At 36.7% G+C, this 14,982-nt stretch overlaps 1 protein-coding gene across 1 annotated transcript in view; it reads left to right on the top strand.

Annotated features, from left to right (window-relative positions):
* The window catches only part of LAMA1 (laminin subunit alpha 1), a 79,083-nt gene that overhangs the window by 42,109 nt on the left and 21,992 nt on the right, over positions 1-14,982 (top strand). Inside the window, exons 29-41 of the mRNA XM_054285437.1 lie at positions 770-891; positions 1,789-1,875; positions 2,120-2,313; positions 3,888-4,030; positions 6,861-6,959; positions 7,928-8,039; positions 8,208-8,370; positions 10,670-10,880; positions 11,108-11,224; positions 11,321-11,484; positions 12,097-12,235; positions 13,422-13,515; positions 14,704-14,820. Of these exons, the coding sequence (XP_054141412.1) occupies positions 770-891; positions 1,789-1,875; positions 2,120-2,313; positions 3,888-4,030; positions 6,861-6,959; positions 7,928-8,039; positions 8,208-8,370; positions 10,670-10,880; positions 11,108-11,224; positions 11,321-11,484; positions 12,097-12,235; positions 13,422-13,515; positions 14,704-14,820 (1,762 nt within the window). The remainder of the gene's footprint in view (positions 1-769; positions 892-1,788; positions 1,876-2,119; positions 2,314-3,887; positions 4,031-6,860; positions 6,960-7,927; positions 8,040-8,207; positions 8,371-10,669; positions 10,881-11,107; positions 11,225-11,320; positions 11,485-12,096; positions 12,236-13,421; positions 13,516-14,703; positions 14,821-14,982) is intronic.

Here is a 14,982-nt window from a genome sequence, read left to right as displayed (position 1 = left end):
TGTGTCTTGGGATTACTGCTCAGTCATTTCCAGCTGAGTGGAGAAGGCAAGAGAGTTGGTTTTCACCTGACTTCTGCTCCCATAAAATAGGAGGTTGCGTTGCTGCTGTTTACCTCACCAACCAACCTAAAATACACACTAGCAGATATATGAAATACAGAATAAGAAGACAGAAAAGTTAAAAGAAAAAAGGAGAGGGAAAGCAGAAAAATGTTTTTGTTTACTCAGGGGACTAGTCAGTTAAATTGTTTATAATACCAATTTAGTGTTTTAATATTAACAGCACTGATTATTGATCAGTACTCTTGAAAAATAAAATGTAGTGTCTGTTAATCCTAGCTGGGGATAGTCCTCAGCATTTGCTGAAATACTGAAACAGAAAAGTGAGGTATTCTGTTTAAGTTTTCCTTTTTGTTTGTTTGTTTCTTTCTTTTGGTTAGATTTTTTGTTTTGTTTTTTTTTTTTTTTAGGATTTTTTGTTTTGTACTGTGATTTCCTGACCTGAGTTGATTATTAGTAGCAAAAATACATAGACTTTATGGAAATTTAAAAAAGAAATTAGGTCAGCCTGCCTGAAGGGGCATTCACATAAGAGAAAATATTCTGGCATTCTGTTTGCATAAAAAGTTTTTTCACTCAGAGAATGCTGACCAGGGGGTAGTGATATGTAGAGATCATTGTTGGAAACTGTACACATATATTGATAAAGTAGATAAAGTTACTCCTGTTGTTTACTGTTGTTTTAAACCATCTGAATTTTGTGTCTCAGAACTGCAGAGATAACACAGTTGGTGATTACTGCAGTGCTTGTGCCCCAGGCTACTACGGGAAGGTAACTGGATCTGTCAATGATTGCTCTCCCTGTGCTTGTCCCAGAGCAAACCCTGTCAGGTAACCAGGACTTACTAAATCCAGTGCACATTTTACCATTCCCATTTCTTGTGTTGTTTGTCCAACCTCCTACTCCTTCTGCTCCTCCTACACTATGAGAGTAGGGGTTGATTATTGTTATATGTCCTTAGTTTTTATACATTTGAATGCTGCCTATTTTTATTTAGTAAATGGAGCTTACATTCTGAGCTGTACCAGTAGCTCTATGAAATATTTAAATAAAAAGATTAGGTGATAGATGAGTAATTTTTTTCTCTAAGACTATAACAGACACATAGACTGTTTTACAGATAGTTGGTTAAGTTGCTATGACATTGTTTAGTATCAAATGTGAGTCTCCTTCATTCAGAGAACACTACTTTTGTATTTACAAAGATTCAAGCCATCCCCACTCAATGCAGGAACTTTTCATGAAATCAGTCCATGGGGAAGAACAAACACTCTTTTGTCTGAAATTTATACATCTGCTTGTTTGGTAGAGGCACAGTTAACATTGTATTTTGAAAGACAAGATGCTGAACAGGCTGGTTTTTTTCAGAAGCTTAAGAAGCATATTTGTTGTTTGCATTTGTATAATTGAGTCAGAATGAGAGTCTAGCAATTCTGGTGTCTTCATGCAAGTCTCAGTTAAACACATGCATTAGCCATATCATACAGCATCCATTTTACATTGTCTTACCTTTTCAAAGGAAGGCCATAATGGCCCCTAGCATGTTCTGCAGTAATGGAGCTGCATTGGGAAAGCAAACTTAACTAATTTAAAATACAAATTCAAGAGAAATGCAATCAGATTAAACAGAAGGTGCTGTTGCTTACAGTATTTAACTCGTGACTGAAGGTGTTATCTGTCTTTGTATAGTCTTATATGAAGCAGGTATTTGTTTATCCTTCCCCTAGTTTTAGTCCCACTTGTGTCCTGAAAGGTGCTCATGATTACCACTGTGATGCCTGTCTCCCAGGATATGAAGGACAGTACTGTGAAAGGTGAGTTACACATGATGTTCTAATTTATTCCCAACTCCCCAGAGCAGTTTGGTTAATATGAGCCATATGTGCACTCAGATTATTCAGTGTTCATAAATAAGTGTATAAATGGGCACTCAAGGACTTGGAGAGATTTGCTAGTTACTGTTGAACTATTAATAACAACCCCAAGCTGTCAGTACATGTAACATCTGATGTCATGATGAATTCCCTGTGATGTTCAGTGTGCCATTCCTCCCTGTAGGTGCTCCCCTGGCTACTACGGTGCCCCCCAGCTCCCTGGTGGCAGCTGCCGCGTGTGCCAGTGCAATCCGGGCGGTTCCGTTCACGGGAATTGCGACAGTGCCACTGGGCAGTGCCTCTGCAAGCCGGGGGTGACAGGACAGCTCTGCCAGGAGTGTGAGCCCAGGCACCTTCTGCTGGAGGACGAGTGTGTCTGTAGGTGCTTTTTAAATTGTTCGCTTTCCCAAGGGGCTCTGGTCTGCTCCAGTGGTATTTATGTGCAGGTAGTTATTCCCTGGATGGGTTTATAATGGCACGTCCTGTTCTTTCTGTGAAGGAAAGAAACCTATTGGAATAATTACCAATATAGCCAGACGGGACATGCCTGAGCTTGTCTGGCGCTTGCTGACTGACCAAATAGTGGCACTGTGGTGATTTCACCCCAGAGGCACCTTTGGCTAGCTGGATGCTGCAGCTGGGCACTTGGAGGCAAGTCCAGGCGTGCAGCAGCTCAGGTTTACCTCTGGTGGAGAAGCTTTAAGGTGGTGATGAGGGAAAGGAGTCAGTTCTGATGGAGGGTTTCAATCAAGAGCTTTATTCCTGGCCCAGGGGCCTCTGAATCCAGGAAAAACTCCAACAGAACTCTCCGAACAGCATGGTTTGCTCACCCTTTTACCTGAGGGAGAGGGGGAGGGAGGGAAGGAACACAGGGACTACCAACCAGGTATGGGAGGTGAAGTCTCAAGGGACAGAGGACACCTGGATGGCCAAATGTCCCCCAGGGCTGAAAGGCATCTTTGAATTCTGCCAATCACTCAACGCCCTTCTGGAATGCCAGGATTGACAGGCAATGCTCAACAAGAGGCAAGGGAGGGGGAAGGAGATGAGACTGACACACCTGGCAGGGAATTATCAGGGATGAACCCGGGATATCTGAGGCAAACCATGACATCACATTGCGACAGAAACCCTAACAACTTACTGCTTTTGTAAAACAGAGAGGTTTGGAGAAGGTATTCTCGGGAGGTTTCATGCAACATCAACCATCCTGTGAACACAGAGGAAACAACAGTAGAGATCGTAACATCAGCCAAGCAGTTAATCCTTAAACTGGCTTATTTAGTGTTACAAACAAGTTTAAGGAAAGATAATTTTAAGACTTTTGCTGACCGTATAATATCTTATTTATTGCAAAATCTTGAATTCCTATGTCATTGACCCTTTGGATGTGAGGTTGCTGTAATAATGCTTTTGGAATTATGCCAGGCTTATAGGCATTCTCCACCAATAATAAGTCATATTCCCCCAACAATTACTCTTGTAATTCTTTATGAGAGTGTAAGTAGCAGAAAGACACATCTAGTACAGCAATCTGCTTCTGTAATGAATCAGGATTTAGAACTCTGGTTTTATTTTGTATAAATAAAAAAAAATCTGAGAAATAAATGGAATTACAGGACTTGAATTTCCTGTCTGCCATACCTATTTGACTGAGTGGCTTCAACATGGATTTATTGCAAAATAGCTAAATAGGCTCAAGCAGCAAGCAGCTCAGTAGTTAGCAGGACCAACAGGACTCTAATGTGTGCTAACCTAAGGAGAATGTGTTTGGAATAAGTTCACTCTTGGGCAAGAAGGGAAAGGCAAGACTACAAATCTGTACATTCAGAGTTATTATACTTTATCACTTCTAACTCAGAAGATCAAGGCACATACTGTCTAAATCAAAAGTGCAGTATTTTTTGTCTTCATTTTAATATTAATACTGCTTCCTTAAATTTTTAATTTAGCTTGTGATGACAACTGCACAGGAGTTTTATTAAACAGTTTGGACAGTCTCGATGAGGCCATGCTTTCAGTGAACCTCACTGGTATTGACCGTGTGCCCTATGGGATATTGTCAGAGTTGGAGAATGCAACACAACATCTGAAGGTAAATGAACACATTAACAGCAGACATATTCAGTCACACTTTTAAAGCAAGACTTGCAGCCGCCCACAGCTGCTAGTAATTTGACAGACGGCCTCCTGAAGTTCATAGCTTGAATATGTGTAAGTGATACCAGATTAAGACCATTATGTTTGCTGTGGAAATATACCTTAAGTTATTTGGCTGCCTGTATAAGTTTATTTTCATCTGTTGCACTGGCATTTAAATAAATAGATTGATATATTTTTCAATCACCAATCAAATTTTCTGAAGGTGCTGTATGCATGTGCTTTGTGTAGATTATGTGCCTTCTTAAGTCTGGCTAGCAGGGGGATTAACTTTCAGTGGTGAAATAGAAACAGCAGCAGGTCTTCTCCCTTGTTGGTCCCTTTGCTAAAGAGCTGCCAAGGCATAGAACCAGAGGCTGTTTCCCTAGAGTTCCCTGGGTCCTTCCCTGGATTGATTTGCTGCTTTTCTTTTGCAAGGTTGCTTGGGGTGCAGCAGTTTGCTTCCTTTTTGGCTGTGTAGCAGTCCAAGTGCTTTACTCTGTCCTTCATCTCAGGACACTAAAGTCAGGTGGAATGTTTCAGTGTTGGATATTTTCAGACTGCTTCGGGCTAACTTCCCTTCAGCTCCTCCCCCCTTTAAACAAAGCATGAAATACCACTTTTTGTGATTGTAGAAGGTCATTTATTGTTGCTGAGGAATAGGTTCATGTGGCCTCTGCACAAAAACAGAGATAAACAGGAACCTCCCTGCTTAATGGCTACTAAAAATAAGCACATTTATGGGTAAGAGTCTTCTCAGCAATAGTCAAGAAGACAAGCTCTGAGTCAGAAACAAAGCTATCTTCTTTGTATTTTACCAAATCACAAGAAAATCAAAATAATGTGAGTCTTTTTGTGCTGCCAAATCCAGCAAATTATAATTTCTTCGATTTAAGATATTAGGCAGAATGAGTTCTAATCAGTGTACTTCAAAATGTTAGTAATTACAATAATTGATGGCAAACTTCATTAAATTACATGTTTATGCTTCAGCAGAGGTACTCTTATCCTTTAATTTTAGTTGCTAACCTTTTAGTTTGAAAGCTTCAGCTATGCTTCCCTTCCTTTATGTCCCAAGGCATAAGTGTACTGAACTATTGTAATACTTCAAGGATACAATTCACTTGCTTTCTATAATTAGTTTGTGTTTGTTTGCTCCTGCACCATCATCTTTTACTTGGAAACATTATTCATATGCAGTTTTATTGAGCACTTTATTGCAAAGAAAAGTCAAATCTTAGGTAAAAATAAGGGCAGTTTAAGTTTCTACTTACTTCTTAAGTAAGTTTAGCTTTCTTAACTATAGTGAGTTTGTAGTAAGTTCACCTTAAGTAGTTAAGTAAGCTTCTACTTACTTCTTACTTTTTAAGCTTTAGTATATACATTTTTTCAATATTAAAATTAAATCAAAGCCAGATGTCACTGTCTTGGAAGTGGGGTGTTTAAAATGATAAATAACTTCTTGTGACTCATGTAATTTCATTTATGTTGGGCCACAGTGTTTATTAAATAACTTAATTGTGGGGGTAAGTTGATAGTCTTTTAATTTTTCTCTGTTTGGAAGCAGGTATTCCCCTTTTTCTGGACATTTAAAGATTATGTTGCCTTTTGCCTTGTACCAAAGAAACTGTGGCTGGAGGCCAGAAAATCCCCAAGGTTATTTCTGTGAATTACAGATCTTCCTGAAGGGCTGTCCCCTCACTGTGTTACCTCTGCCTCATGCTGGTAGCTCAGGAACTCGACTATTCCTCTTTTCTGTACCTTTCTGTGGGTCCTTTGGTAATGACAGCGTTATCAAATCAGGTTGTCAACTGGAAGACTTCAGTAGTTCTGTTTTTCTAGTTAAAGCCTCCTGCTTTACTCCTTCTGATACACCTAAACTTTGTTGCTGTCCTGTCCTGCTTTTCTGAACTAGGCTTTTAAAGAAACCTGCTGGGCTTTAAGCTTTTTCTTTCACTTGTTTTTCATGCTGAGGAAAAGACTTTGAAATTTCCATTTGACACAAGGCTGTTGGATACTCTTGTCTACTACTTTTTAAAAAATTTGGATTTTGCTTATATGTGTGTAAAATATATATATATAAAATTATTATGGTATTTACAATGATTGGCTCTGAAACATCTGAAATCTAAAAATAACCTTTCCCAGACTTACTCTCCCTGTAAGAGATGCCCTAAGTTTCTTTGCATCTTTAGAGAAGAGGTATTCTGTTGCAGGCCTTGAGTGTATCAAATATAATAGACTTGGGTACCATGACCTATTTATTGCTGTATGGAGCAGGTTTGAGGTGACCTTGAAAGCAAATACAGCCTATTATTCTTTCTCATTGACAAAGGGACCCACAGGACTGCTGATCTCCAGGGTCATCTTCACAGATACACCCTAGTGCAGCTGTTCTGATAGGACCAGCTGCTGAAATGATAGCAGCTGTAGCACTGGATGAAATACTTAATTTGAATGGCCTTGGAACTCCTCAAAGGAGTTTATTTGGGCGGCTCAGACTGTGGAGAAATTGAGAATCAGGAATGCAGAACTGCTGCTTCCTTCCTTTTTACTCAATTAAAAATACAACATGTCTGGATTCTTGCTTATTTAAAGAAATGGTACACTGTGTTGTGTGAACTGTATGTATGTAATTACTTTGTCATCTTGTGTGCTTTGAAAATCAGTCCTTTCAAACATATAAATAATCTAAATAGTGTGCATAATTATTTTCTTCCCAACTTTTATGGACTGACAACAAAGTGTTCAAATTACAATGAGCTGTCACTTCTCATTTCTTACAGAGGTCTATAATTCCTAGAGAAGACCCAACTTACTTGTTAGATACAGCAAACGAAAATCTTCTGAATTTGTCAGGAGGAATTGATTACTTGCATGAAGAGGTAGGTGCTGGCTTCTTTATTCTTAGCCTATCTGGAGAAATAATTTGAGATTTCATAGCATAATAATGCAATGCTAGAGACTTGTTCAGAAATTATTTAAAATCTGTAGAGCTCATTGAAAGAATTCAGTCCATACTGTATTCTTCCTGAAAAGGGGAGTTAATTGCTTTGTGGAAATCTTCTACAAATGACAGTGGTTTATGATATTGTCCAGGAGATTTACATGGTTTCTGGTAAAGTTAAGTTTTTTAGTACTGTGTTTATTTAATGTCCTAAAACTGGAGAGAGTGAATTATTTTCTTCTCATTGGTTTTCATATGTGGAGCTAATTAAAAGTTACGTCATAGCTGAATGTTCACCAAGAAGTCCTTGATACCTGTAGTATTATGTTTAAAATTGTCTCAGGAGAAATAAATCTGTTAAAATCTCACAGGAAAGATAGGTAACATCTGTATTCTTTATCCAGTCTTAACAGGAGAATAATTGTAAGCAGGAAATAGACCATAGTACTTCAGCCATTAGGTTTCATTTGTTGACCAAATGTTCTTATCATTTTCTGGCCATGTAGAGAGAATCTAACCAGGTGCTTCCACTGAGTGCTGTTATTGTAGTGCATTAATATTGATGTATCCAGAACCATGATTTTCTTAACAAACATTAGTTGTAGCTAAAAAAATTAAATAATATTTAATTCGTTTAGGAAATAGCTTTGCTAATTATGAGCTTACTGATTATGGAAATAATTGATAACTCTGATCTGATAACTTTAAACACAATTAAGGCATCTGCAAGGATGGAAGCATCAGAGAATTGTAAAGCAGTTAGATCTACCTTACCAAAAAGCATTGTTTCTTTAAACTAAAATATTCTCAGTATTAAGAAAAAAAGCATAAAAACCATAGACAAGTGTCAGGAATTAATCAGTGTTTTAGGAGAACTGTCAAATATCATCTCTGATTTTATTCTAGACAACTAGATTTTTGAAAAAAGCTCAGCAACTTGACACAATGACTCAGAAAACCAGGAATAAAAGTCAAGAACTGACTGGCTTTATTGACACAGTGCACACAACCATAAAAGGTATCATGTTTTTAAGATATTTCCATTTCTTTACAAAATTTAGTAAGGGTATGTTGTTTGCAACTCTTAAAGTCCTATCTACATGGAAAATGCTATGGTTTGCACAGGGAATTCAAATATGTTTTTTTTTCTTGATGGTATGACTAAATTGTTTATTCTCCTACTCAGTACTTGCTGAAGTTGCTTTATCGCTAAATGAAACACTGGGCCTGGATCTGCCACTGTCAAATGCTACATCTCAGAGCCTGCAGGATGATATTTCTGCCCTTTTGGATGCACTGCGCAAGAAGGATTTTGTTCAGCAGCACCATAATGCTACCACAGTCCTAAAGTAAGCCTGTTCCACTAAAAACTTTATTTCACATATGTCTCTGCCATGCAACACTGCTTTTTTGAAGAGATATCTGGAGAAACATTTTGCCATAATAGGTGGCAGTGTGATAGTTAGCCCAGGTGGAGCTATGTGAACTTTGCTTTGAAGTTACATGATTCGGTGATGCTTGGTCATCCCATGTGATACAAATCAATAATAAAGTCTTTTAGAAGTCTGTAAAATCAATAGTAAAGCCAGTTAACTTAGATGTGATACAAAATTCCCTTGCAATAAGTCAAAAGACTCACTGATTTCAGATTCTTTCAGATCTGACCCTAATACACATCTCCTTGTTGGTTTTGGCTGAAAACTCTCTCAGTCAATTGCAAGCCCAGGACATGTCAGGCCTGCTGAAGACAATTGATTGTCACTGGAATATGTAACAAAAAAATCTCCAAATAAAACCAAAGCATTTTTTTAAGCATTCTGAGCCATTACTTAGGACTGTGTTCTTATGTCTTGATTTGTCCCCAGTTGAAGGCTATTTTGAAATGGCTTTTATAGTCACCATTAGAGCTTACTGCCAGACTTGGCAAGATAAAAAATTACTGTTCCGAGAGTCAGCAAATATTTTGTTCCACTTCCAGAAATACTAACTAATGCTATATCACACCAAAACCTGTAGGAATGTTAACATTGGCTTCAGGGACCATGATTTAGACCAGAGTAGAATACTTCTGAAAATTTCACTTTTTTTTTTTTTAAGTGCTTAGGATTAAGCAGGATAGAGTGTTTGTGTTGGCAGCATGTCTCATTTTGTTCAGCAGACTATTCTGCTCAATATAGAAATGTATAGAAACTATACAGACATGAAAATGGATCAGAAATGTACCATTTATTCTTATTAGGAACTTCAAATATGTTGTTCCATAGTAACTGCATGTTCTGACTTTCAACATCAACAGCTTTTGAGCTGTTATAGAAGGTGTTTGCAAATTAACTTTTTCAATTATAGTCTCTGTTGAAATTTCTGAAAGCTCTCTGATAAGGGCCCCTTGACAGATCGAAGAAGAGAGGTAAAAAGTTCTATAAGGTTGTTTGCTCTGCAGAATTTCTTAAGAAATGCAGCTGTAAGTTCAAAAATTATTTAAATAAGCAGCTTGCTAGTCTGTTTTTTAGAGAGTAGATGCTGCCACATGACTCACAGTGGACTGAGTTTGTGATAATGTACTTTAGGCAGCATTTGTAACTGAGGTCTCCACACATTTGCCCTGAAAGGCAAAGGCCCCAGACAATTTGGAATATAACCTTTTTAATCTATGCTGAAACAGAAGCCATTATTGACTTGTAAAATACTTTAGATCTTGTAATTTTTTTTTAAGGCTGTGGCTTCTGATTGAAGGGACTCTGAATTTTTTGCTTTAGGAAATACATGCAAATGCACATCTGCTATTCAGTAAGAAAGATGGAATGCATTTTGCTGTATATAACTGTGAAATAAAGTAGGTTTCTTTCACTTTGGCTAAAGATTTATGTTATAAGCACTCAGATTAACAAGGACAAACATTTATGTAAAAATACCATTTCAGGAGTTGCAATGTTCAGCATATGTGCTGAGATGAAGAGAAACGAAGGAATAGACTTCCAGGATAATTATAATTTCTGTTCCTTCAGTTCTGGAAAGTGTTAAAATGAAGATGCAAATATTCCCAAATAGAATGGCTGAAGCAATTAACAGCAGACAGATTTTGGAGAATTTAATATTTGCCTGATAATCTCTGTTGCTGATTAAATATATAAGTGCAGAGATTGTTCACATCAGCGTTCATTTTAATGAGACTTTATTTTTATTTGATATTTAAACTTTTCTAGACTCTTACATATATGTCTTTCAGTTCTGGTTACTTGTTTCTTTCTAGTGCCAATCCCTGTAAATGATGTTTTGATCCCACATTCAAAATATGAATCACTACAATTAGGATATAGAGTACTCCCAGAGGAAAGTTTCACAGAGATTTTGATGTGGGCGAGTATGTCCAAAATCAAATCCAAACAAAAGTGATTCATACTCACCCCTTTTCCCTCTAGTCCTTACATGCAAAGTTTATGAACTGTATTACTGTCCTCTCCCCAGGCAGTCATCATTATGTGTGGTAAGATGAATAACTAAACCATGCTATTCTAGAGAACAATGGCAGACTTAAGTAGGAAGATGCATATAAATTAATTTCACATGACACCGCTTTCTCCTTAAGAAATCCATGCCTAAGTTCCTCCTTTGCTGTTTCTTTAAGTTCTGATTCCTCTCCTTTTTCAGAGCTGCAGAAAAGTTGTTGACCCAGGTTCAGAAGGAGTATCTCAAACCGCAGCAGGAACTTGCTGAAGTGATGACAAATGCCAGCCAGTTCTTATCAAAGCAGAACAGCAGACTGCAGGATGCCCAGGACCTGGTGAATGAGGCGCTCACTAACATCAATGAGACCCATCGCTTGTTTCCTCTCATCTCCAGCAACCTGGCAGAGTTAAATGTAAGACTGGGCAGTCAGTGTTGCTGCATAAGAAATACCAAATGTGATTGTGTTTAAAAGCTGATATTTTACATTTTTAAACATATTTAAATGTTTTAATATATGTGATACCTTAAAAATTTAAAGGAAACCAGACCCCTGTTTGAAAACCACAATATTATGTTATGTGAACTCATCAGTATAGCTGGCTTATCAGCCTGCTGTAAAACACTTGATTTATGCTATAGGACAAAAAGCTAAAAATAAAGGAAGGTGAAGAAGTCTCGACCATGCTCATTAAAGAAGGAGAGGTCCTACTGAATGATGCTGCTGCTCTTGCCCAAGATGTAGAGAACTCTACATTTGTAAGTCCTTAAGTTTTAACATCCTCTTAGAGACTCTTAAGTTTATTTTGCTAGTGAAACAAAAAAATAAAAAAGAGAAACATTTTTTTTTTGCAGAATGTGGAAGTCCACCAGGATGGGTTGGTCCTGTGGAACAGCAAACTGCGACATCACGTGGATGAGCTGGTGATGCAGATGTCTGTGAGAGGAGTGCTTGACTTGGTGTACAGAGCTGAGGAACAGGCCACCCAGTTCCAAAGACTTGCAGATGCACTAGAGAGGTGATCAACTCAAGAATTACAAAATTATGAGATTTACATTAGTGTCAGATCTAATAGGTAGAGGCCTAACTCACTAAACTCGTTCCCTGCCCATGTTTTGAAAACAAAAAATTTTGCTTGGAGTAACATTAAGCAATTCTTGACCTCACCACAGCTAGATAAATTCAATAAAGCAAAATTTAATATAGATTAATTTCAGATGCTTATAATTTCCTCCTAGATCCTGTGTCTGTACTTAGTTTTTGAGTTTCAGATAGGGGCTTGTTTCTGTTCTGTTTAGGCAATATTATTTGTTTGTTCTAAGGATCTTTAGAAATTGAAAAAATTAACATTGGCAAAAGGGAACAAAATAGGAGGAAAAAATAGAGATGGAATGGAAAAAAACAGAACAGCAACTAGCAAAATAGAGAAAAGCCCCATAATTGAAAACCTTTTAACATGGTCTTTCAGTTCAAAATAATGAATTGAAAGCCCCTTATGCAACATTGGGCAAGGTGTGCTTGTTTTTTTCAGAATGCATCATGTATTCTGGAAAGATGTGCATGTTGTAATTGAAGACATGGTACTCAGTGCTTGATTGAAAACAGGTTTTCTTGTTAATTGTCTCTTCAGTGACCTTTCCAGAGTAAGAAATGTGACTCTGAACACAACTGCTGCTATCTACACTCACTCCAGCGTTAAAAGTGTGATTGAAAGAACAGAAAGTTTGGCAGATGATGCATCTAGAGTTGTGAATGGCCCCTTGGATTTAGTAAGTATCAAAATTAGTACTTTAATTTATGTCTGGCCTTTTCTCATTTAGGAATATTTGTTCTAATTGTTTCTGCACTTGTTGAAAACTTGAGTCTTCTTGATGGAGGCAAGTCCTTGATGGCAGCCTGTCCTACCAGCTAGTATGTACTCTGTTCTGAATCCCTAATCCAAGGCAGTAATGACACCACATCTCAAGTTCTGTTTACCTTGCTTTTCTCTCGGCCACAGTACCATTTTCCCTTTGTTTTGTTTGCTTTTTAATGTCTAATGCATGTTTAGCCGGACCGGACTTGATTCTGTGAGAATTTATATGAGGCATCTGACATGAATTCCTGTAGAATTTAAATTCCCAAACCTCTAGTGCTCCCTTCCACCTTTGGAATTATTCACCGATCTCCTTATATGACCTATCCCTCTTCCATTTCTATCTGGATATTCCCAACCACAGCTACTTTGCTTAGTAGAGGACATTTCATAACAAATGTATGTTTGTGTCTCATCTGTCATCCCTCTGCCTTCAAAGATTATCAGATTGTTACTGAAACTGTAGTTTAGAAAGATCAGAGCAGTTCCCAATCTGATCCTAACAGTTTCCTATAATTTTATTTACTCCCTCACATCTCTTTGTCATGCACATGATACCTGCACAGGCAGGTGTGATAATGCATTTAAATGACAGGGATCAAAATAACTGACATTGTTTTGTGAGCTTGTATGTTTTTATATAGCACTCTGTCCTGCTAAAGCTGACTACAGCATGAATCCTTCAAGGTGTTTTTTCAGTTTTTTTCAGTAGGAGAAAGGTAAAAGAATGCCTCTAAGACTGTGATTTTGAAATATCTCACTTTAAATTGCTCAGAGCTGGAAATTTTGAATTAGGTCTGGAATTAGAATTTCCAAAAGACAACTGAATCACTAGCAGTATTGAAATTAAAATTTTGTATGTTTTGTTTCATAGTCATATTTTTTTATTATTAAACACAAAGACACTCAATGTCACATTCTTGAATAACAGAATAACAACTTGTATTGTTTCTAATGGATGCTTAATAAGGTAATGAATAGAATATCTCATAAATGACAAGAATGTTCAATAACTTTATGTAGGTGTCTATAAATACTTAAATGTTTTCAATTGAATTTCTGTTTTTCATATGTGGCAACTTAATGTCTGTGTTTTTTAGCCAGAGGAGTCTTTCAGTCTTCAGGGAAAAGAAACTCTACAGCTTAGCTCCAAATTTCAGAATGAAGCTAAAAATCTGAAGAAAAAAAGTGATGGTCAGTTCTATAGAATTCATATTTCTGCCTCTATTTCTTTTCCCCATTTTCCGGTTTGTGTTGCTTTTTTTTTCTGTAGTTTATTATTTTTTTAAATGAGCATAAGCTATGGTAAATATATATATATATGACTATTATCATATTATCATGCAATTAAGATTACTGTTTTATGGATTCTCATAGTATTTTCATTTTTTGGGTAAGAATAAATTTTTTCTCTGTAAATGTTTAAAAATTTGGCCTTCACTATACCCCATTTACTTGTAAGCAGTGCTTGCAATGGCTCTTTTTCCAAACTTTATGAATTAAATCATTAGAGATTGTGTACTAGACAAAAGGAAAGCATAATTCTTGAAAATTCCATTCATTTTTGTTTAATAAATCATGGATGACACAGGTATATAAGATGACATGTTTAAGTCCTAATTATTTTTATTTTTTCCTGCTGGACAGCTAAAATACAAAAAAAAGCTGAAGTTTTTTGTCTCCATAAACTACAAAATACTTTTGGTTTTTCTGTTACTCCAAGGCAAAGCATTGAACCTTGATACTAGAAAGGCATTGAAGTCTACACCATGAAAATTCAAAAGCATTTTGAACAAAGGCTTTGTGTAGGAGCAGAAGCAAACTTTAAACTAAGTTAAATGTTTGACAAAATTGGACAGAAAGGGAATGTTTCACAGAGATAAACTGTAACTGTAAAATAGCATCTTGCAATACTAGTGGTTTACAAATATGTATAACTTTTATGTAGTTCAGAGGGACAGAATTGCCTTTTTTTGTTCCTTCTATTCTAGATATTTTAATTTCTAATGAGAGGATTCTGCAAACAGATCACAAATATATAGAAAAAAGCCACTTCTTTAGCTCCTGTTAGATAACATAAAACGTGAAGAACACTGTAAAAAATATTAGAGTTCACATTCATGGAATAATTTTAATTTGTAGCTGTTTCCTCACTATGTTTGTAGCCATTCAGTCTCATAGAATTGGCCAAAAAGGATAGCTTTGAACAGAGCAGTGCTCACAGGAGCTTATCTATTTATACTGCATTCATTTTGCATTCCTGTTTGTAAAATGCTCTTTCCGTTGGGGAAAAAAAAAGCTCCATTGATGAAATAAATGATTACTTTGGTTTTATGTGGGTTGTATGGTATTTGTTTATGTGTATATTATTTCTTTCAACAGGACTTCTATTTGGATTGAATGGGTTGAACAAAAAGGTAGAAAAGATTCAGGAAAGTACAAATAAAATTGGCAACCAACTTAATGATTCTCTGTTGACACTCAGAGCATTGCGTAACAGTAAGTGAAATTTATATTGACATTCTCCTTATTACAGAACTCTAGTACAATTGTAATAAAACCCTGTTCATTATCTGATTGCAGAAACCTAGCAATAATCTATACTGGAGACTTCATTTAGCCTCGTAAATATTTTACATTCTTTTCAGTAAACCCATTAAA

Source organism: Melozone crissalis, unplaced genomic scaffold, assembly GCF_028551555.1.
Source record: "Melozone crissalis strain CALT ecotype California unplaced genomic scaffold, PUWL_Pcris_2 ptg000042l_1, whole genome shotgun sequence".
In the NCBI taxonomy this organism is placed as follows: Eukaryota; Metazoa; Chordata; class Aves; order Passeriformes; family Passerellidae; genus Melozone; species Melozone crissalis.
The sequence above is the reverse complement of the archived record's forward strand: the minus strand, read 5'-3'. Positions and strand labels throughout refer to the sequence as shown.